The sequence below is a fragment of the Glycine max genome, chromosome 6 (assembly GCF_000004515.6).
Source record: "Glycine max cultivar Williams 82 chromosome 6, Glycine_max_v4.0, whole genome shotgun sequence".
Lineage (NCBI taxonomy): Eukaryota > Viridiplantae > Streptophyta > Magnoliopsida > Fabales > Fabaceae > Glycine > Glycine max.
The window spans coordinates 45,905,779-45,930,374 of NC_038242.2; the positions used below are offsets into that span (position 1 = coordinate 45,905,779).

At 31.6% G+C, this 24,596-nt stretch overlaps 3 protein-coding genes across 5 annotated transcripts; all 3 read left to right on the forward strand.

Annotated features, from left to right (window-relative positions):
• The first annotated feature begins 1,654 nt into the window (after nt 1-1,654).
• Nucleotides 1,655-3,688, forward strand: LOC100802085 (E3 ubiquitin-protein ligase RNF133). 3 transcript variants are annotated; one of them, XM_014776774.3, is made up of 3 exons: nt 1,655-2,210; nt 2,367-2,449; nt 2,960-3,688. In XM_014776774.3, exons 1-3 carry the CDS (start codon nt 2,070-2,072, stop codon nt 3,525-3,527), a joined length of 792 nt encoding a protein of 263 aa, XP_014632260.1. In that variant the 5' UTR covers nt 1,655-2,069; the 3' UTR covers nt 3,528-3,688. The 3 variants fall into 3 exon arrangements, with proteins under 3 accessions (XP_014632260.1, XP_006582262.1, XP_003526206.1); XM_003526158.4 differs by having other exon boundaries at nt 1,659-2,210; nt 2,370-2,449; XM_006582199.4 differs by lacking the exon at nt 2,367-2,449.
• Nucleotides 3,689-6,177: 2,489 nt separating this feature from the next.
• LOC100305912 (uncharacterized) lies at nt 6,178-8,483 on the forward strand. Its single transcript, NM_001251707.1, has 5 exons — nt 6,178-6,244; nt 6,383-6,490; nt 6,651-6,693; nt 7,348-7,543; nt 8,099-8,483. Exons 1-5 carry the CDS (start codon nt 6,242-6,244, stop codon nt 8,292-8,294), a joined length of 546 nt encoding a protein of 181 aa, NP_001238636.1. The 5' UTR covers nt 6,178-6,241; the 3' UTR covers nt 8,295-8,483.
• Nucleotides 8,484-9,628: 1,145 nt separating this feature from the next.
• LOC100802616 (ervatamin-B) lies at nt 9,629-11,438 on the forward strand. Its single transcript, XM_003526159.5, has 2 exons — nt 9,629-10,342; nt 10,806-11,438. The coding sequence occupies exons 1-2, from the start codon at nt 9,916-9,918 to the stop codon at nt 11,387-11,389; spliced, it is 1,011 nt and encodes a 336-aa protein (XP_003526207.1). The 5' UTR covers nt 9,629-9,915; the 3' UTR covers nt 11,390-11,438.
• Nucleotides 11,439-24,596: the final 13,158 nt, after the last annotated feature.

Here is a 24,596-nt window from a genome sequence, read left to right on the forward strand (position 1 = left end):
CCCTATTGTATGGTATATAAAAGTTGTAGGACAGGCATGGCTATAAGAAGCTACCACGAAGGTGAAGGACAAATACGTGACTCTTCTCGTCGTATGAAATTTAATTATTGCACATGCCGTCGACGCGAGCTTCCGCAAAGTCTTTTCAGCAATATGTGTTTTTTCTATTATTAAAACAGTATCGTCGTATTTAAGATCCCAAGATTCAAAGGACTTGCTTTGAATAATTTATATTTTTCTGGTTCATCCCTAACTAATCAAAGTAATTAATATTTTATATTTTTGTGCATGGTCCATCCCTTTTTCTAGACCACAGGGCACGTAAGTCTTAAGATGATTCAAAGTAATTAATTTTGAACAATTCAATTTCCATTTCTGTAATTACTTGCAAAATTCAAAGCAGCCTCTCATATGGAAATACAATGGAATGTTATCGGAATGAGACCCATCATCAAATCCACGAAAGCACTGCTATAAAGATCAATGATTTAAGGGGCATTGAATCAATTTCAATAAAATATTTTAATATAATATCCTAACAACATTGAAAAAAAACATAATATGTATAAATTGATAATAATAAAAAATAAATTTCACTTAAAGTATCATAAATTATAAACTAAAACAATGTTATTTTAAAAGTTTTTTTAAGAAAAAAAAATTGTTTTAAGAGAAACCGGTTAATCACTGGATTTTATCGGATTTTTACGGATTCAACGATTTTTAACTAATTTAAAGACGTATAAATTTTTAGGAAGTATTAGACCCACATATGATTGATTCGTAATCCTACATGTCAATCTGTTCTGAATTCCAAAAAAATGATACAATGTGTAAGTTTCAGAGTCAACAACACATAACCAAAATATTAATAAAGGAAAACTCTTGGAACCTGAGCTCTTCCAAGCAATTGAAGGATCCTATTGTGATTATCATATGTCTTTTTTCTTCTTATAATTGAGAAGGGAAGAAGTATATTATCACTACGTGCACTTGGCTGAAAGATAGACTTTATTTTGGTTGGATGTTCTGAAATCGGTTGGATTTAAGTTTAAGATTAGGGATTTGAGAATCGGTTCTTGGTGTTGGGAATTTTTTATAAATTAAAATCATTATATTTACGATTAAAAATCATCACATTATTTAGATTAATTATTTTATGATAACAAACTTCTCTTAAATGTGTGCAGATTTTAACTCTCATTAGGATAAAATTAATTATTTTAAAATGTAAAACGTGAAAGACATTAGTTTGAAATTGATGGAATGATGAAATTAGTTGCTTTATGAAACTTTAGAAAACTAAAATAGGAATTTTAAAACATATAAAGATAAAAGCAAAAATTATTAAAAATATAACAAACTAAAATGATACTTTAGCCTTTCAAAAAGTTTCCCATTTTTCTTTTTCAATTTTCACATTTGAGTTTTTTTTTCATAAGCAATAACACCTTTTTTGTTTTTGTTTTTTTATATATTTTATGGGGACAGGTGGTGTCCTTAACAAAGCACTAACTTTTAAAAGTAACCAATTCCCATCCTGCTTTGTGATCAAAATTGGACAAGAATTGAGGGAAAGCAGCGGAAAGAAAGGCCCACAATGGTCGTCTGTAATTGAAACTATCACTTATCATCTCATATACAAATTTCAAACTAGTGATGCAACTATATATATTCCCTTCTAAAATTTTCATCTCTCATTTTATTCCTTTTTTAGGAGCCCTTTCCATCTTCTCAGAACTTCCAATACGCATCATATTAATAAAGCATCCATCAACATATGAGAATAAGATTCTTCCTTGATTTATTTTGCTTAATTTCTGAGCAGCAGCTACTAGAGCATCTTCAACATGGAGTGAGAATCAGGCTTTGAATCAGCATGGAAAATGAAGGAACTCATCAAAAAGTATGAGTAGAAGTGACACCATTATCACTGTAAGGATATATTCTTGCTTACACCCACATGAACAGAACAAATGAATTCCCGAAGTTGACATATGAAGCAATATTTGCACCCCGAAAAAGAAAAGTATTTTACATGATCAATTGAAGAGGAAGGTGAAACCATCATGAGCCGCAACATGAACAATTTCACACCTTTGCCAGGGTCATGGCAAAGAGGTTTTAGATCCTTTGATGACCACACTTTCAATCATCGTGAATCCAATGAGGTGCCTGTGTTTTACAGATCTCACTCTACTCATGCCACCGTAAGTTTATTCTATTATTGTTTTAGTGACATTATTTTTAGGACATGATGACACAGAAAAGAAAGGCAAACTAAATTTATGTTCATGGAAACAGAGAATGGAACTATCATTGTTTGAGTATGATAGTCAGTATATAATCTTGGTTCATAATATTAGCAGGATGGCAGAAGTTCGGGTGTATTAGCTCGAGAACGATTTTCGGACTTCAGAAATCCTTTAGGATTCCACAGTATACCAAAGTAAGGCCAAGTTGCATACTAATTTGCTTATGTGTTTAGGCTTCCCAAGAATGGTAATCAGTGTGAGAAGTTTGTCTTCAATGAATAATCAAATGCTTTAATGATTGAGATATGAATGCATGTATCAATTTCTATAAATTTCACTGAATTAGATAGTAAGAATTAGGTTTGATGCGAGTATGACCATTGAGGAGAAATCTAGTTAAAAATATTTCCTACAAATTCAGGATTTCACAATTTGTTCTCAATTGGTAAATGAATTAACAATCAAATACTATTCTCAAGGAATCCAAAAGGAAGACACCAAGAGCCTAATTTTTGGTAGTAATGAAATTCTTTCTCTAGCAGGACAGAAAATGAACACTATGATTTGAATTCCATATCAAATATCAACCTCTCCCCACCCCTCCATGATATGCTTATGCTATTTAGTTGCATGAACTAGTAATTTTTAGGCTTAAGAGTGGAACAAAAGTCTAGCTAATTTACCAATTTTTGATCAATTTGCAGTTTTCCTGCACCACCACCTAGAAGACAACAAATTCATGCTCACAATGAAGATATCGGAAGGCTAAGAGAGATTTTCCTTCACCCCCCTCAAAGATCCACATTCCAAACAAGCACACAAGCTCTCCCGGTGGTAGAAATTACCAAATCAGCAGCTTTGAGCAAGCTCAAGAAAGTAGTCTATGACCCTCCCCCAAAGAGGTATGCTAGGAGGGTGAGCTTATACTACAGAAACAATGCCGCAAAGCCTTTGAAAGAGAAGCAGGGAGAAAATGATGAAGATAGAAAGAGTTGTGCTATTTGTCTAGAAGATTTTGATCCCAGTGAAGAGGTGATGCTCACTCCATGCAACCACATGTTTCATGAGGATTGTATAGTACCATGGCTAACAAGTAAGGGCCAGTGCCCAGTTTGTAGGTTTGTGATTTGTGAGATTGGAAGGGGGAATCATTCATCCTTCAATAACAATGACATTGCAAATTTGGAACCTAGCAACTTGATTAATGGAGAGCTTTTGTCAATTTTGAGGGCCATGGAAGAAGCTTTTCAATTGGGAAGAATGACTTACTAATGTACACACAAGAATTTGCTAGAGTTGGGAGATTGATTTATTTGTAGCTTATTCCAGCATATACACTGAATTTACTATGATATTTGATAGGTAGAACTTGTGAGTGATATAAAAATTAATGAGATAAGATTGGAAACCATTTTGTTATCCAATATTTTTCAGAGTATACTTTAAAGTTCTGCATGCATTTATCTATTGACCCTTGGTCTGTTTTTCACTACTTGAACCATAACGCTTCGTTGTTAATCTTAAAAATAGAAATACAAGTCTAATCAAATCATCATGCAAGCGATGCACTTTCGGCTTATAAATATGGATTATGTACATTTACCATTTTTTATAGTAATATTATATAAAAACCCATATATAATATACACCTATTTAACTCATTTATTTCCTTTTTATTAAATCATATTACTTATGATATTTATATTTTTTTTCTTGCAAGTATCACCTATCATAGGGGTATTTATATAACTATTTTTTTATTGAAAAATTAACTATGTAGAAAAAGTGTAATAGGGTCAAAATGAGTATATATAACCCAAATAACTTAATATAGGGTAGGGGCCTTGTTTTAAAAACTCATCTTCATTTTAATTTTAATTCAACTCAGACAGAAATTTGACTAGTCAATCTAAGCTAGGTGCACAACTTTTTTTTACATATATAAAAAGAGTTTATAATTTGTTATCCTTATTTATTTGTATTAAATTTATTATATTAAGTTAGATTCTTATGTGAAAAAAATATAAAAAAGATATTTAAATATAAAATACATTTTGCTACAATTTTATCTATAACTTTATTGAATTTGATATATTATATGTTAATGTAAAAACATATAATCTATAACTAATAAAGGTAATTATTCTTAATTAGTGTACATATTTTCATAGACTATTTTATCCTCTAACTAGTTGTAAAAATCACTTTAAATCAAATAATTATTAAAAAAATAACTTGTCAAATCATAGTTGTGAAATTCGATCTAATCATTCTCCTAATCAAGATAATGGATTAGTGGTTTAATTGACGGGCTAGTAATTGGCTCTATTTGACTTGACATATATTAAAATTTTAAAATTATATAAGTATATAACTAACATTATTTGAGCAAGAAAATTTCATCCATACTCCAAAATTCAAAATAACAATTAATAATAATGAGACATCAACACGGGCATCGTAGAGGTGATCTATTTTTTTTGTAAGATCGGTCGGGTCGAATTGGTCAAATTGAGATCCGGTAACCTAACCGACTGAATTTGACTAGATCATCCTGATCAATTACGTGACTGATCTAATAGTAGAATCGGCTTAATTAAACTACCGAATCTCGGTTGGACCGGTTCGATTGGCTGGACTAAACCAAATTTCACAACTATATCTCAAACACAATTATTAAAAAAATAAATCCTCCATGGGAACAGTTATTTGCATCTTTTATTTTTAATTTAAAACTAGAAAAATTAAAGAAATTAGTAGTCGAGGCACATAGTGCCAGTTTCCAACTAGTATTAAATAATGTTAATATAACATGTAGTCATATACTATACTGACTGTGCAATATTGATAATATATTTATAATGATACACAATATGCTAAAACATGACAAATAATTATTACATTGATGATATTAATAAAATATATTTTCTTAAGATAGTCTATAAATCAACCAGTGTGTTGAATTAAGTTTACAAAACTTTTATTCGTAACGTGACCCAAATTATCCCAATTCAAAATTTTGGGGCCCATTGAAGAGAGTCCAATGGTTCTTCAGTCTGACTCAAATTGACACCAACAAAATGGAAATTACTTAGTGCAGTTCCTCTTTTACTTGGTGCACCCCATATTATCTAATATCCCCCTTTTTTTTTTATCCTTCTTATTCTTCCAAGCAAAAGCCTAGCTTCCTCTCTCTCACTACCTCCTCCATGAACCTTCAACTTGTGGGCCAAAACCACTCTTCCCCTCTTGCCACCTTGTTGCTTTGTCACCTTCCACCAGATTTGCGCATACCACCCAACGACGACATCATCAATCGTGTGTTGTAATCACTTTCTTATCACCTAGATCTGCACATGTGACCGTTGCCACCTCCCTCCATCGCATGCACAAGCCCCTTGCACACCAGATCTATGCGCAACTTCACCTCTTCACCTTCTTGATATAGTTACGGATTGGTCAATCCATAATATATATTTTTTTGGTATTACTAATCGGTTAATTCATAATGCAAAAAAAACTGGAATATGGATTGACCAATTCATAATATATTTACATTACAAATTGCTTAATCTATAACATCATAAACAACAAAGGTTGCGAGCTAACAAAACAACTGCTTATCATAGTGGTTTCCATGAGGAAGTTTGTGCAGACGTACGGTGGCTCTTTACCATCAAAGTAGGTGGCACTCACATCCTCCATAGTAACCCACCCTTAAACTAGAATTAATAAAGGGTGAAAATGTCAATTCAAATGCTTTATTATTTCCAATGAGATACACCAAAAAATAATAGGTTGTATTAAGTAATTGCCCAACAAATTGAGTGTGTTGATCAAAAACAAAAAAAGAGCAACCCGCAACGTTGTGGTTTCGGATCCGCTTTATTATACGTGCAATTGACAAACATCCAACCTTTTTGTTTGGGGTTTTCTGATTAACTCTTTCTTCTCATAACTCTGCCGCCGCAACAGCCCCAAATCCAATGGTAGACCACTTTCTCCCTTTCCTTTCTTCTTCTTTCGAAATCAAATTAACTCTTTTCATAAACTCGATTTTTCTTTACTTTTTGTTTTTTAATTTATAGTTTTATAGTTAATTGGAATTGGAATGAACTTGATTTCAGGCTTCAGAGAAGAAACTTTCGAACCCAATGAGGGAGATAAAGGTGCAGAAGCTCGTCCTCAATATCTCCGTTGGCGAGAGTGGAGATCGTCTTACCAGAGCCGCTAAGGTTGAAACCCCTTCACACCTCGCAGCTTCCACAAATGTTTTTTTTTTTTTGGAATATATATATATATATATATATATATATATATATATATATATATATATATATATATATATATATATATATATATTAAAATTTTTAATTTCTATTTTTCTTCTTGTAGGTGTTGGAACAGCTTAGTGGCCAAGCCCCTGTGTTTTCCAAAGGTTAGTTCTCAATAAGTTTGTAAATGGGTAGTTCTGTATTGATGGTAATGAACATAGATCTCAAATCTGTGTTCATTGGAAGTTTTTGTTTTTAAATTAATTTGATAATTTTTCTCATTATATCATTTTTAAAAAAAAAATATAGATTGCTGATGAAGTGGTTTTGTAGAATTCTCCCCCCAGATTTAGGGTAGTCTATTTTAGGCTTTTTAATTGAAGCTTCATTTTTCTTTCTTTAATTACAATGTCAAGACTCACAGGGCTGATAGTAGGGAAGTAATGGTAGTTTGAGTTTCGTAATTTTCATTAATTGCAATATTAAGTGTGAACCTGTTCTGTGGGAAAAATCAGAATAGTTGTGGGTTTATTGAATGCATTTTTAAGTTTCCTTCAGGAACTTGATTCATAAATCTGCGGAAAAAGTGAAAATGAGGACTCTGATATCCTTGAGTGTATGTCTTTTATCTGCTTAATTTAATTTAAACCATGTTTCTGAGTCCAAAAGATAGAAAAAATAGTCTATTGCTCTGTGAAATATTTTAAATAGTTTGTTTTACTGTTAGTGTTTGATAAAGGTTTTGTATACTGTATACGTGTGGCTGTTTTTCACTGTTGAATGGTAAGAGATCTTTTTGCTTCTCTTGGTTTTGACAGCAAGGTACACGGTTCGTTCCTTTGGGATTAGAAGAAATGAGAAGATTGCATGCTATGTCACTGTCAGAGGTGACAAGGCAATGCAACTTTTGGAGAGTGGTTTGAAGGTGAAGGAATATGAACTTCTCAGAAGGAACTTCAGTGATACTGGTTGCTTTGGCTTTGGCATTCAGGAGCATATCGATTTGGGAATCAAGTAAGTTGAAGAACTCTTGGGTTTTTATGCTGTTGTTTTTACTTTTGCCTGCGGTAAGCATTTTATGACTGAAGGGAAGTTGATGATTTGATATAGGTTGTCGTGTGCACAATGCATATTCAAAATTTTGGATATGACATAACATATCTCTTCCCCATTATGCTGCATTCCACTTTTGACTTGAACCAAATGCTAACTAGTTTATAAATATGGTTGTTTCAAAATTTTCTTTTGTTGTTTTGGACTTTGGCGCTTATATGAAATATGTTTTTGATGATTTTGAGAAAGCAGGACTTGCATTAGTTAGGTTGATTTGTTAATTAGTCTAGGCGTGATGGTATGTATAATTGATTGACTGGCTTTGCAAATTACATGCCGTCTTTAAATGACATTGTCGAGTCTCACTCTTGGATTCATTCCTCTTGGATTCATTCCCTTGTTATGTCAACTAACTTTTGGTTAATTTCCCCTCATGTTTGATGATGTTTTCAATTTCTTTGATTATGAAGATTTCAATTTACACATATTGGTCCTTGACTGTTGACTCTGCTTCAGGTATGATCCTTCAACTGGTATTTATGGAATGGACTTCTTTGTTGTTCTGGAGCGTCCTGGCTATCGTGTGGGACGTCGCCGAAGGTGCAAGTCCCGTGTTGGAATCCAGCACCGTGTCACAAAGGAGGATGCTATGAAGTGGTTCCAGGTGAAATATGAGGGAGTGATCCTTAACAAGTCTCAGGCGATTGTTTAGTTAGACTGAGTTCATTTCAGGGGAGTGTTTTTATCAGTTTTGTCAACTATCTTTCTGGGATAGTATCTTAATTTTGAGGCAGGTTATGAATCAATGTTTCTCATTTCAGTTTTGTGATGAAGCACATGTATTAACAATAGCCCTTTTAAACGACACTTTTATTGCAACAAGAACATGTGAGACACTTTTAAATGCATTCTCTTTATTGATTATTTATTGAAAATGATCAAATTTTGTGGGTCTTATATCATATTTAATGATTTTTCTCATGATTTTATTGTTTTTAATAAGTTCCAACCTATTAGAGTGTGCTTTTGAAGTAGTGTGGTATCCTGGCACTCTTCCCCTAAATACCAAACCATTGCAAATTCATGCTATTGACATTCAATAATCAATAGTAATTCTGCTACACTGGGGCAAGATGTTGTTGGACTGCATATTAATTATGTTTTAAGAATAAGATTTTTTTTGTTGATGAAAATATTTTTTATTCGAAACTCTATTCAATAAGGAAAAATGAGGACGAAAATTTTTAATAAGGAAAAATGAGGGAAAAAAGTGAATTAAAACAATGTCTGATGTGATTCTATGATAGTACATATGCTTCGGAGTTTGGTCACCTACCTGATTAATTGATTTTTTTATATATTTTTTTATTGTTGGTGTAAAATATTTATAAGACTTTGTCAAGAAATTTGAGTGATTAGTAGAATTTTTCTTCTCAAATGTCAATCATGTTTTTTCCTCTAGAAACTGACGGATCAATGACATGTAGGGCGTGGCCAATTGAGTTTTTTTTTTTTGCTGGATGGCTAATTGATTTAATATACTATAATTTATTTTGCAAAAATAATTTATTAATGATAATTTTGAGATTTCTTTTTTTTAAAAAAGGGATTATTTCATTTTCATAATGTACATTGATCAAAGTTTAATATCCTCAGTTAATTGACTCTTCTAAAGTATTTTTGGCCAACTCATCTAAATTTCATTCAAACAAGAAATACATTTGCACAAATAATTATTAAGGCACATGAGGTAAGGGGAGAAAATGCGTGCTACAGCACCATGATTCAAAGGGTACCTGTGTATGTCAAATTCCACATGTCAAACGAACTCAGGCGCTAATGCTACAACGAGCAGATTTTATTCAACGCAAAGAATGTACGAACCTGAATAAAAACCAATACAAAGGATCTTCTGTAATCTGTGACCATGCCCTGATGTGTATTATGCGTCGGTTGGTCGTTACTTTGTTTTTTAACATAGCAGACGAAACTATAGTCATTAGCCTAATGAATTTGGATTATGTAGCAAAGCATCTTAGTCCGAACAGAAGCTACTCTTCATCAAATAATAATAATAATTAATAAAATAACAACAACATGAACTACCAGTCTAAATGAGTAAATTGAAGGTAACTTGCCCGAGCAGGGAAATCAATCAGAAAGCAACATGCATAGATATTCAGATTAATAATTCCATAACATAAAGTTTATGATCTCTATATAAACCACCAGAGTCTTTCTCATCAATGCATACCAAATTAACATTTCTCTCTACAACAGAATCTTACCAAACCCTCTCTTCCAAAACTCATTAAACTTTTTGCTGATAAGAAATGGCTTTCACATGCCAAAAGCAGCACATGCTAGCTCTATTCCTCCTCCTTGCAGTTGCGATTTCACAGGTGATGTGTCGCAAGCTGCACGAGACATCGATGCGAGAAAGACACGAACAATGGATGACCGAATATGGAAAAGTGTATAAGGATGCTGCAGAGAAGGACAAACGTTTTCAGATATTCAAGGACAATGTGGAGTTCATAGAATCATTCAATGCTGATGGCAACAAACCTTACAAGCTTGGTGTTAATCACCTTGCTGACCTTACAGTTGAGGAATTCAAGGCTTCCCGTAATGGATTCAAGAGGCCCCATGAGTTTAGCACAACAACATTTAAGTATGAAAATGTGACTGCTATTCCTGCAGCCATAGACTGGAGGACAAAAGGAGCTGTTACTCCAATCAAAGACCAAGGTCAATGTGGTAAGATAAAGAACATCATATAATAAGTACTTCATTATGTTCCATAACCATCATTATTTCCTTCATCTCATTTTAATTATTTCCTTCATCTCATTTTATGTGACACATTTAAAATATTTCTGCTTCAATTTTTTTTATCACTTTAAAATATAAAAAAAAATACTAATTACTTTTTTTTCCAATAATATCCTTACTACTGCATTGATTAGTCCTTCTAGTTCTACTACTGCAATACATTTTTGGAAATAATGTTATTTTAGTCAAATATTGTTTTGTTTTTAAGATATAATTTTTAAGGGATAAACAAGTTGAATTTAGAGAATTTTTAAAGATTAAAAATATATTTCAAGGACTACAAATATATTTAAATTTTAGTTATATTCTTAGAGAGCCATAATTTCATTAATGTATGGAAAGGCGAATTGATTAATGTTTTACCATAATTTTGTTTGAAAAATTATAGGGAGCTGCTGGGCATTTTCAACTATAGCTGCAACCGAGGGTATCCATCAAATAACTACAGGAAAACTAGTTTCACTCTCAGAGCAAGAGCTAGTGGATTGTGACACAAAAGGTGTAGACCAAGGATGTGAAGGTGGTTACATGGAAGATGGGTTTGAATTCATTATAAAAAATGGTGGAATCACCAGTGAGACTAACTACCCCTACAAGGCAGTTGATGGAAAATGTAACAAAGCAACCTCTCCAGTGGCACAAATTAAGGGATATGAGAAGGTTCCTCCCAATAGCGAGACGGCACTTCAAAAAGCCGTGGCTAACCAACCAGTGTCAGTTTCTATTGATGCAGACGGTGCAGGTTTCATGTTTTACTCTAGTGGAATTTACAACGGAGAATGTGGGACTGAGCTAGACCATGGTGTTACTGCAGTTGGTTATGGCACAGCTAATGGAACAGACTATTGGATTGTGAAGAATTCATGGGGCACACAATGGGGTGAGAAAGGATACGTAAGGATGCAACGAGGTATAGCTGCCAAGCATGGTTTATGTGGAATTGCCTTGGATTCATCTTATCCAACTTCTTAAATAGTTCAATTATGTAAATTGTGCTTCATGCATGCTTAGTTTGAACTTATGGCTGTATTTAAATGTAAACTATTACCATATCAATATATATATTTTGTTATACCCTAGAGGATATATACTAAATGTTATTTAACTTCCTAACTATGTATATAATCTTTGGAATTCCGAAGGCTTGGATAGAAATTGCTTGAAACATCATGGGAGCGAAAAAAATATTAAACCTAAAATGAAAATAGGAAAACAAATAAGCATATGAATCATAACATGGCATGACTCAAGTGCTTAATAAGGTTCACCTTAAAATCCTATAAAAAATGATGCTTAAGTGTAAATTTGACCATTCAATTTTTATTATTTTATAAATTTTATCACTCAAATTTTTAATTTTTGTGTATTTTATCACTATTGGCATAAGATGAATGATTTTGACTTTTGACATCGATTGTAATTATCATCAATGTAAAAAGTAGTTTTTTACATTAGTTATAACCACAACTGATTTAGATAGATCGAATTGATCAGATCATGTAGGAACAAGGTTCAAGTCTACCGGTTTGTTAGGATGCCTTAACTGTGTATATCAATGCACTTCCACTTGACACCTATCATTAATTAGAAATGGCTCATCTCACTGTGATCTTCTCTTGAATTCATAACTTTTTTCGCTCCATCTCCAATGGGGAAGTCAGTATAGGAAAGCACTCATCTTGGGGTGGGTTTACTAAGATGCTTTCAGCAATTACCCACTCTGCACTTGGCTACTAGTGTTTACTGTGGGCACGATAACTGGCACACCAAAGGTGCATCTTTCCTGGTCCTCTCGTACTAGGGAAAAGTCCTCTCAATGCTCTCACGCCCACACTAGTATGGATTGAACTGTCTCACGATGTTCTGAATCCAACTCACGTACTGCTTTAATGATTAAACAATCCAACCCTTGGAACATACTACATCCCCAGGTGGCGAAGAGCTGACATCGAGGTGCCAAACCTTCCCGTCGATGTGAGCTTTGGGGAAGATCAGCCTTTTACACCTAGAGTAACTTTTAGCCATTGAGCTACAACCCTTCCACTCAGCACCATCGGATCACTAAGGTTGACTTTCGTTCCTACACGACGAGTGATGGTAAAATGCACAAAAGTCATTTTTTACATTGTTTTGTTATTGTTGACTCTTTGACAAGTGTACCAAGTCATACAAGTAGTATTAAAATGGTAAGATCGAGTATTGATTCCATAGGAACTTCGATTGTATATATATATATATATATATATATATAGTGTTTAAGCAATTTGTGACTCAAATTGAATCTTGTTCATTAATTAACTACAAATATGACTTATATGAATTAACTACAAAGCATGGAACATAAAAGGTTAAGAAAAAAAATGCTTAAAGTTGTGAGATGGTGTTGTGATGAGTTTAGAAATGTGTTGGGGGTTCTCCACACCAGAACTACTCTTGATGTAATCATAATAGAATTTTCTCTTTTTAACATGAATATGATTTTTATTTGTACTTTTGAACATATTCTAATCATGATTTCTCAAGTGAGAGAGCCTAAATCACCTAATATCGCTCTTAATTCCTTAAGAGTTATATTTGAAGACAATTACAAGAGATAATGTCCCATTAATTCCCATATTAAGACTAATTAAAAGTCTTTAGTCTTGTGAATTCATTAGAGCCAGCCTAGTGCTGAACAATTTGAATAATATGCATGCATGAAATCTTAGGTTTGATGTTCAGTGTCATCATTATAAAAGGAAAATTTCTAATTTTGTAGAGTACTTATATTTAATTCATTCTAGGAGACGAATAACGTCTAAAGACTCATAGACTTTTTTTTTTAATAGACTTAATAATGACTAGTGAGATGCAAGCGTCTCTCTAAAATTTACGCGCACTTGAATTGTATTTTTGGCATTTTGCAACTTCATTAATATGGTGATTAGCTTACTCACATGGGTTTCCCTAAAAAGAAAAGCTTACTCATATTGGTGTTTTATTTTCATTGTTTATTTCCATTAAAAAATTAAACTGTGCCTTGCGACGGCAAAACTGTGTGTACATAGGAAAAAAAAAGATACTGAACTCACAGAATGTTAAGTATTTAATGTTTCTCTTTCAACATATTCCGTCAAATCCAATATATAAAAAAAATGAAAAATCACGACTAATAAAACAACCAGTGCAAGTCCAGTATAGCTGAAAAGTTCAAAGTAGAACATTTTTTAACATAATTTTTCATGTTATTTCCTTTTCCTCTCCATTTTCCTAACTAAGAATTATTCTTCTATTCAACCATACATGTATGCTTAAATTTGAGAAGATATACATACACACACCTACACCCACATATATATATAATAGTAACATATGAGGATTCAAAAACTGCCCCAGTTGAAAATAAAGTACACATGTCACAATTTGGTGCAGTTGAAGATTGAAAGGCTTTCAACTATTTTGCTTCTTTTGGTAGTAACTACATGGTTCCAATGGAACCAAAACCAACAGCACACTCACGCTACAAAGCAGCATGGCAAGGCTTCTTGTTGCATGCAAAACACAGTTTGGTTACGCACAAAAATCAAGATTGCTTATTGACTACGTTTGGTCAAAAAATAAAGTATAATAGCGACATGAGCATGAAATAAGTAGCATGTAGGTGACCTTTTGTGTGTGGCAGATTAAGAACACACAACAAATGGTATTTTTGAGAGCGTAGCATAATCTTTTTCTACATGCAGATGAAGTTTCATTGAAGAGGTAAAGGTTGATGTTCATCTTTTAATTTGAATTTGAAATTCAAATTTGTTTGTGTTCCCACCCAAGTGTAAGGCTGATCACCTATTATATGTAATGTGTATAAATATACTCTGTTTTAGTAGGTTGAAATTCGTTTGTGAGTTTTGTTGCATTTGCTGAAAATCCATTTGCACTATAAATATACTCTGCTTTAGTTTTACAAAATGACTAACAAATTCAACTCAATGACTGAGATCAATGATGAGAAAGAGAGTTGATGAATCATGGTTAGGGTTGTTCGTTTGTGGATGTTATCAGATATTTCAACTAACAAACAAACATCTAGCAGCAAAATACCATTATCCATGGAGATGGTGTTGGTAGACTCAAAGGTTTGTTCATTTAAAAAATTTACAATTTATTTCGTTTGTGATATTTTATAATATTATCAAATTTTTACTCACTATTTTGAATGTAAGGAGATAGAGTCCATGGTTCATCTAGCCAAAGTGAAGTGTTTCCAAAGTATTTGAATATTGTCTTTCAATTATTTTTTATTTTGAAAAAAATGGTTAACTAATACAACTTTGTTGCTGAAATTACTGTCGAAAATGATTGTTGAAATTACTATCAAAGTCTAGAGTTTTCAAGGTATTACAAATAGGTACTATATTTTTTGGTGTTGCTTGAACAAGTATATGTTTTTTTATTTTAAAAACTATTTGTAACATTAGTAGATTGTAAGATTGAAATATTAAAATGCATTTTTGTATTGACTGTGATGTGATTTGTATTAACCAGCTTTATGTTGTAGGATGCTTCAAAATATGGATTCACCATTACCCATGGAGATGGTGCTGGTGGACTCAAAGGTTTATTCATTTCAAAAATTTATAATTTATTTCGTTTGTGATATTTTATAATATTATCAAATTTTTACTCACTGTTTTGAATATAGGGAGATAGAGTTCATGGTTCATCTAGCCAAAGTGAACATACTCCAAATAGAAGATAATGGGTAAATGGTATTTTACGGTTGGTATTTACAATTCTATTCTATGGTATTTTATTGTTTTCTATTAAGTAATAAGTATTTGTTGCTTTTCATAGTGGATGCAGCTCACAGTTTGAGAAAATTTTTAGAGTAAAAAAGATTTGTACTGATTTATCCATTATCAAGTTGTTCAAAGAATGTTTGGTTGATGACACATCTTTGATCCAAGTTGAGGTGTTTTATGACTAATCTAAGTTATATTAAATACTTAATACTTATATACTTCTATACTTATACACTCGGGTTTTATGACATATCTATTTTATGCTTTTGTGGTGTCAATGTAAAATAACATTGAGGATGCAACTCAGCCAAAATACACCCACAGGATTTCTGTCAATAACAATATTTAACAATGTTTGGTGTAACAAGTTTTCAAAACATCCAAAATAGTCCGATTACGCCTAACCTCAGACTTAAGAAAAGATCGATATTGTGTGAAGATTTGGACAGTGGTTGTAGCACCACAGGTTCCATACAAGATTCTAATTAGTAAACTATCCTACTATTGCCCTATTTTACTCCTCTGCCTTATTTAAAATATCTATCCTATGTTTAATTATGTCATTCTATGTTACATTAATGTAGATTCTTCTCCTCAATGTTCAAACTTGAACATTTCTTTGCGTAGAATTAAGCATTGCAAATATAAAGAACAATATACTGATGTACTACAATCTGTTGGAAGAACCATATTGAATTTTTATAGTGCAGAATACGAAAACCAGCCTCAACATTTAGGTTAAATTTAGTACTTAGTTGTTAAATTATGTTTCTAATGTATTAGTAGCTGACTTATTAAACTTTAACCACAAAATATTTGAATGAAGTTGATACAGAGTCAATCTTCAGAAATGCAATTGTCACTAAACTCTTTTAAGAAAAGGATCAAGGTTGAGAAGATTTGATATCAATTGAGTGGACTATAGCTACTGTAGGGATGATTGTTTTGTTTTACTCTACTTTGTCTTTTGTATTTTGATATCAAATTGTAGACAATATTTGGTGATGGTTAACACTACTGTACTCTGTTAATGTCAAGTTTGATTGGAATTTATGTGACTTTAAGTAATGTGATTCAAGAGTTAATGTTGTTTGTTTACCAATGTGTTTGTTTTTTTAACCAACTATTCATAATGGGTGACAACTCTATTTTACAATTTCGAATTAACTTCTTTACTGTGTAATCTGCATGATTTTTTAATATTCAATTCAACAACTGAGTTATATGATTTTTACCAGTCTTAAATTCAACAACAATGTTAATAACACAATAATGAAATGGATTATGGCTTTTGGCAAATTATAGATATAAATTTCAAAATGTAAATGAAAAACACATGAATTTGAGGTGAACAACATGTTGGTGGGTTTTGAACTTCAATCGTTGGTAAAATATTTAGTAATATAAACTTAAAAAAAATGTGAGGATACAATTCATTCAGGATATTGTCATAGCACAGTGGTTGTAGCACAAGAATACATAGGAAAATGACTTATAATGACTTCTTCATTACTGATATTATGGATGAAAAGAATGTAATATAATTGAAGTCAATTTTAAAAATAGATGTATACAACCAAAGGGTCAAACAAAACACATCAATCTGAGCCGATAAAGAAAATATTCACAAAATTAGATATATGAAATATGTCTTTTAGTTGTGTTCTATACTTCAGGATCACTATATACCAACTTAATTCCAAAATTCATTGAATTTCAAAGATTATTCAATTCATGCTACATTTGTTTGTTCATTAAGTTGTTAAAAAAATTTCAACATTAGTATATTAGTTCAAAATTTTTGTGAATGTGAAACAAAAAATTGATACTTTTAACATAACAATTTTATTTTTTTCGTCTAAGAACAATAGGTGGGTGCATTCCTTCAATATTGTCTCCACCCAAATAAAAAAAATAAAATTATATCATATATATTTTTTTTAAAAATAGCCCTAGATTACTAATTTGTATTCGCAATTTGTAAGTGTATTTTCGATTTTTGCCTTTAACCAAACATGTATAAAATGATATGTTGGGTGCAAGAAAAATTTATGTTAACTAATATAAATAATTGTCACCAAAGTTCATGATTATACAATTATGGATGAAAACGAATGGGCAATCTATATGTAAGGAAATTTTCTGTATTTGGTATATTAGATATGGGTGTATCAATAAATTTGGTGGTGCAACTAGAAAATGACTCAAACAAATCTATCTCACTAATGCATGTTGGCCCAATATGTAGCAGAACAAACAAACACTTCAAGGGATTTTCTTTCTATACCGGAAGAAAATCTTATAAGCCCAACACTTTGATTTATTTCTAAATCTGACATTTTTTAAATATTCATAAACATACGAATTTGCAATCCATAAGAATCTTATGTATTGGAAATCCATAATATTCTTACCGATTGTCAATCTGTAATGGCCTTACAAATTGTGAATCCTTAATGGCGTTATGGATTGCGAATCTGTAATGGCATTACGGATAGTGAATCCGTAATGGCATCACGGCTTGCCAATCTGTATAAGTTATACTTAAGGGTATTTTTGGTTTTTTACTCTTACTGTTGGGTGTAGAAGAATATCAACAAGTGCATCAATAAAAGTCCACGCTTCATAAGTTCTCTGTCAAAATGCACATATTTGAATAGGCAACATACTCTCAGAAGCAGAGCAAAATGAAGCATGGGAAGAAGAGCAATGAAGAACAATAAGAACGCCATGGCTGATGCTTCAGGGAACGATGATTTTCTGAGTAAAAAAAATAAAATTATATCATAATTTTTTTAAAAAATAGCCCTGGATTACTAATTTGTATCTGCAATTTGTAAGTGTATTTTCTATTTTTGCCTTTAACCAACATGTATAAAATGATATGTTGGATGCAAGAAATTTTTTTGTTAACTAATATAAATAATTGTCACCAAAGTCCATGATTATACAATTATGGATGAAAACGGATGACCAATCTATATGTAAGGACATTTTCTGTATTTGGTGTTTAGATATGGGTGTATAAATAAATTTGGTGGTGCAACTAGAAAATGGCTCAAACAAATATATCTCACTAATGCATGTTCGCCCAATATGTAGCTGAACAAACAAACACTTCACGGGATTTTCTTTCTACACCGGAAGAAAATCTTATAAGCCCAACACTTTTTGATTTATTTCTAAATCTGACATTTTCTAATATTCATAAACATATGAATTTGCAATCCATAATATTCTTACCGATTGTCAATCTGTAATGGCCTTACAAATTGTGAATCCTTAATGGTGTTACGGATTGTGAATCCGTAATAGCATCACGGGATTGCCAATCTGTATAAGTTATACTTAAGGGCATTTTTTGTTTTTTACTCTTACTGTTGGGTGTAGAAGAATATCAACAGGTGCATCAATAAAAGTCCACACTTCATAAGTTCTCTGTCAAAACGCACATATTTGAATAGGCAACATACTCTTAGAAGTAGAGCAAAATAAAGCATGGGAAGAAGAGCAATGAAGAACAATAAGAATGCCATGGCTGATGCTTTAGGGAACGACAATTTTTTGAGAGATGCGATGATTGGTGCATTCACGACATTCGATTTCTTCGGGTATGTCTTCTTCCTCATAATGTATTCCATTTCATATAGTTTTTTGAAATGATAAAAGTGAACCATATATTGTTTCGTTGTGTCATTTCACAAGGATACACAAATTTACTGTTAAGGGTTATAGTAAGAAAAACACTAATGAGAAATTAGGTTCCGAAATTGCTTTCAAAAAGTTATTTTTCAGTGTAAATTACTTTGTCATCCATAAATAGAGATCTTTGCGATTTTGGTATTGTTCATATGTGAACAATCACCACCTTGACATGTAAAATAGTTAATTAAAGAAATGAAATTGTTTAGGATTGCTGGATGACTTGAGTGGTAAATTCTAACCGTGATTAAGCAAAAACAAATTCATACTTATATTTTGGAATAATTTGAGATTAGTAAAGTTCCACATAGTGGCACAATGTATCTATTACTCATTTATATGTCTTAGTATAATATATTATATTGAGTTTTATTGAGTCCATTGTGCATGTGTTGACCGTAAAATAGAGACAATATAAATTAAGCCAAAAACAAAGTCATTTTTCCTAGATGTCTTTAGAAATAAATGATCTCAGCTACATAACCCTTTAAACATAAAATCAAATAAAAATTAGTAAAATGAAAAGTATAATATTTGTTTCTGGTGCATATGAAACAAGATACTCTACATCACTGCTTGATTATAATTTAGTTATTTAAATGTTTATCATGAATCTTAATAGCCTCTTGAGTTGTTTCGGTACTTGTTATTTTTGTTTTTCAAAAACCTATACAAGATACATTAGTATGTAAATGACATTTTTGATAAATCGACTTTTTAAACATTTTTTATTATGTCAATGAAATAAGACTCTCATTGTTTGTCCTAAGTTTTGGAAAACATTTAAGAATGAAGCGTCTACAAACTGGGAGCTGATCAATAAGCAAGGGAGGGTATCAAAGGTCGAACTCCTTGAAAATGACAAAGACTCAATTGTTATCTACAAAGACTGCCCTGAATTTAGAAGGCTAAGTGAAATTTATGATCCTAGGGAGATAATGTTTATTTATATGGGCGACCGTATATTCCATGTTAGGTTCTTCAAAGGAGATCTGGAGCTTTCAAGAGCGTTTAAGCAATTGCAAGAAAAAAATACGGGAGTTAATGACATTGATGATCCAAGATTATCCGCGTACCAATGGAGAAGGAGGAATTGTGAAGACATGCTCAATGTATGCAAGGAAAATGATATTTGTTCCTATTCTGTAATAGAAAAAAATTGTAGTTATGGTTATGTTTTGATGATTTAGATGTGGATGTTTAGACAAATACTGTGGCACAAATATAGCTTTTGTATCAACTTTTGTGTAAGTCTCTATGATTAGTATTTGTTGTGAATAAATATTGTTTTATATGTTTTATATTGATAATTATTATAAATGTTAAACTGTTTGCATTTTGTTAATTTCCTGTGAAAGACTGAATATGATAGCAACAGATGGTAAATGGGTAGCATGCCCAATATGATGCAGAAAACAATAAGTTATGTCAGGAATTAAGCGTAATCTTAGCCAAAGGGATATTCCTTACTTTTTAGCAAACCTAGAACAAACCAAAATTGTTTTATGATCAATCCTTTTATTGCCTTATTGTTATTTTTGTTATTGGTTATGATAGAAAATACCATGAAAAGGAAATAACAGAGCAATGATGAGCAATAATAGAACAATGAGGTATGCAAAATAGCTTTGAAACATTTGTCCCTTTGAGTAAAACATTTTCATGATAAAACCATCAGAATAACCATTCTAGTTGCATAATTGCACAAAATGCACATAACTTGGCTGGTTTGAAGCAAAACAAATGCACAAAAGAAGAGCTACTCCCTTCGTGCACCCCACATAATAGGTTACATGTAGATGATACTTTATATGTAACAGAGTAACACCAGATATGTTATGAAAATTTTTAGCAGGATGACCCAAAATATTTGGTTCATGTAATTGGTAGAGAAGCAAAGTCAAAATCTTTTAGGTATGATCTATTTCACAATTTTGTAGGTTAGTATAGCTGAATGTTTTTGTGCAACCATAATATATTTTATTGAAGAAGGAAATCTGCTCCATTTTGAATTTGAATTTGAATTTCGTTTGTCTTCCCACTACATTTTGAGTTTAGGTTTTTGAATTTTGAATTTGGATCTCCATGGGTTATGAAGTCTATTTCTCATTTCTCTCCCTCTGATACATTCTCATTTTTCTGTTCTTCTTTTTTATCTGAAGCGAAAATTGTCGAGGAAGCACGAGGACATCGACAACAATAAGTTTTTGTTTTCCTTTGGTTCTCTCCTTTGTTTTCCTTTGGTTGAGAATCTCATTAGCTCAGTAAAAATTGCATTCCTTCAAGATTGCCCCTACCCACATAAAAAAATTTTAAAAATTAGAATTAAAAAAAAGAAAAATAACCTAGAGATTGTTTCCAAGACATTGTTATCATTGAATTGTGGTGGATGTAGTTGTTTGTCTTTTTTTGTCATTCTTTATATTTATTATGTTCGAAGCTTTTAAGACGAAAGATTTAGATATTGTGTAGAAAATATTTTTGGAACATTCTTATATAAAAACTTTCTTATTAATATCTACATGTTCATGTCTTTTTAACAGCGTTGATTTGATTACATACAATGTTTCTTGATTTGTATTAGAAGTGTTTGTATCACAGTGTTACTTATGCTTCTAATCTTTTATTTTCATTTTACTAACTTCAAAAGAATTATTGTGGAGGCTTTTGGATACAGTTCTAAATCTCTACTAGCATATTTCTTCCTTCATATATTTTTTTTATTCTTCCTTTGTCCTTTTTTATCTCAGGTTTCTCATTTTTTTCAACTTTTGTAGGAATTTTTGCGTTTGGCCTTCTTCGCTTTGTCTTTGCCAACATGTTTTGTGTTAGATGTAGAAGAAAGGAATGCAACTATTTTGTCACCAATCCATTTATTAGCAAGGGTAATTTTTGAAAATTTGTATATGTGTTGGGTGTACAAGAAATCTACAAGTTGCATACAAAAAAGGCATAATATTTAACACATGAGATCCATGTAACACTTGAGCCTTAGTCATTTTGGAACTCTAGCTAGCCCGTTCATCCACTAGACCATTATAACTACTCATTCAATTAACTGCACCACTAACCAGTACAAACATCCTTTCACTTCACTTGCTTCAGTGACATTGCTTCGTGAAAATATGAAAATAGAGGCAACGTTGGTGCAGGACCAGATTGTATTTAACATTGAAGAAGAAAAGCACATTGCTAGAGCAAGCTCAAGCCGTCTGACACCCAATCATAGTAGCGTTCCGCCACGGTCCATTCCACCTGGTAAGCATCTTCATACTACTTTACTGAATGTTTATAAATTTGATCCTCTGTGACAAAATCTAAATTTGGTTAACCAAACATGTTGAATGTGGTGAGCACTGAGATAAACTTTATCAAGTCTTAACAAATTATGTTAGGGCTTTTAATTTGAAACACAAAACTGATTCTTTCATTCTAGAAGTATCATTCTTCGATAACAAAAATGGATATATGCAGTGTGTGTTATTAAACCATAAAAAATCAAACTTTACTAAGGGATCACTACAGTCAAATGATATTCCAAAATTCTCTGGATTTCACTGATTATTCAATGAATGCTACATTTTTGTGTTCATTAAATTGTTAAAAAAATAGCAACATTAGTATATTAGCTCAGGATTTTTGTGAATGTTAAACAAAAAACTGATACTTTCAACCTATAAATTTTAATTTTGTCTAAGAATAATAGGTGGGAGGAGTGTCTTTATTTGAAAGCAATGTGAAAAATATGTTGTAATGACAACATAACATTTTATGTGTGTATCCTCTTATTATTCTTTGGTGTCATAACAGTTTGACCCAACATCATATTTTGTGTGCATAATAGGTTCACACCTTATATTATGCATTGCTTGAGCATTTTCATCTTTATGTATGCTTAACCATTCTATGAGTATATCCTCTATTTATGCTAGAACTTAGGAATAATGGATGGGGATTAGAAGTGTTGGAAAGTCATGGCTAAATTAATGATGAAAATTAACAAAAAAGAAACTGACATGTTCAACAAAGTACACATTGAGGATCGGGTTACAATTTAAACACTATTCTCAAATATTCAAGACTTACATAACTTTTCAATATTGTTTAAATTAGTTTATTTTATATGTAGTCTTATGGTGAGGTTAGTAGGAGTTTTGCTACGAGATGGAAAGATGACTTAGATGATACTTGACATCTTCTAGACAAAAGATGGCAACATACACTCGGTTAAATACAACAAAAATCTTTAAATTCCAACTATAGTGTCTGGCTGGACTCAGCTAAGAGATTTTTATGGATTAATAGACAATCATTAATTAACTATGACCTATTAGGGATCATCAGTTTTCCTGTTGACTGTCTTGAAAAGAAACTCTCAACCATTGAGCTTTTCCAAAATGACATTCGTTGTATAAGCAAAATCCTAACTTAGTCACGTTCAAAGTCCTATTGAATCAATATAAAATAACATGCAACAGTTTGGTAAGTGATTCAAGACTTTTTGAAATTTAGAAACAATCTTGGATTGAATACTGTATATTTAATATATCTCACATCAACTTAATCTTAATTTTAGGACGTGCTAAGTTCTATGTATTCATTCATGAAAAATGCAAATTTCACACATTTCAATTTGGAAGGGGATGCAGAATGCAACATTGTCTACAATCATTAGAAGAAGAGTGCAAAAATAGGCTTTGGATGGAGGTATTTTGCAGTTGAAAAAAATTTGAAAGCTGGACAAGAAGTTATTTTTGAATTTCCAAATCCAGAAGACAACTTTGTTCTATTCTGAATTAGTATTTAAAAAACTTTTGTACGAATCTATGTTAGCTGTTATATATAACTCTTGGTGGTTTATAATACCACAAATGATGCTTTAGATTATAATTCTATAATTTTGTAAATTTATTAGCTATCTGAACATCTTTATTATACCAAACATGTATATATTTCTAATTTTATTACACATTTGACTTTCATGTATTTATTTCCATATTATTCTTTGCAAACTGCATGCTTGGGATACTTCCAATTTTTGTGGTTGTGTTGGAGGTGATTAATTTTTGGTATGCTTTGCATGTTGCTATTGGTACATTTGTTTCATTTAAATTCAAAATTTGAGACTTCCATGGTGTATATAAGTGCAGATACCAAAACAACTTCTAATTACATTATCTACTCCTAATTCTACAAATTTATAAATAATAGATGCAAAACATAATGGTTTGCAAAAAACATAACATACAACTAAAAATTCGAAAGCTTAATCAATTTGCCCGTGCATTACACGGGCTCTCATACTAGTGTGTGTATATATATATATATATATATAATTTCTTCTCAATGCTTTTTTTTAAGATAAAAAATACAAGACTTCTTAGGAAGAGAAAATTGTCAGATGCCAATTAATAAGGAACTCACATGGAAAATGCTAGCATCTTGTGTCCCCAATAAGTAGAAAATAACATACACTGCTTGTCATGTAATCGAAATATAAAGTTTTAGATGCATGTGGTAATGGTGAGTTTGTTACATATTAAAAAAAACGATTTTGATTTCAAATAATTCAGTGATTATTGTTTAGAAATTTTTAATAAAGTAGAAACTAAATTATGTTTACAATTATAAAATAATTTTTTTCTTTAAACAAAGTAATTATATTTTGAAAAATTATTTAAAACAGTTTCTAATTTTAA

Excerpts from the sequence above, each read along its gene's own strand:
- LOC100802085 (XM_014776774.3), top strand. The coding sequence starts at position 2,070 with ATGAGCCGCAACATGAACAATTTCACACCTTTGCCAGGGTCATGGCAA. Across the intron at positions 2,211-2,366 it reads CTCACTCTACTCATGCCACC|CAGGATGGCAGAAGTTCGGG; the intron begins GTAAGTTTATTC and ends TCATAATATTAG. Across the intron at positions 2,450-2,959 it reads GGATTCCACAGTATACCAAA|TTTTCCTGCACCACCACCTA; the intron begins GTAAGGCCAAGT and ends ATCAATTTGCAG.
- LOC100305912 (NM_001251707.1), top strand. Across the intron at positions 6,491-6,650 it reads GTCTTACCAGAGCCGCTAAG|GTGTTGGAACAGCTTAGTGG; the intron begins GTTGAAACCCCT and ends TTCTTCTTGTAG. Across the intron at positions 7,544-8,098 it reads CATATCGATTTGGGAATCAA|GTATGATCCTTCAACTGGTA; the intron begins GTAAGTTGAAGA and ends ACTCTGCTTCAG.
- LOC100802616 (XM_003526159.5), top strand. The coding sequence starts at position 9,916 with ATGGCTTTCACATGCCAAAAGCAGCACATGCTAGCTCTATTCCTCCTC. Across the intron at positions 10,343-10,805 it reads CAAAGACCAAGGTCAATGTG|GGAGCTGCTGGGCATTTTCA; the intron begins GTAAGATAAAGA and ends GAAAAATTATAG.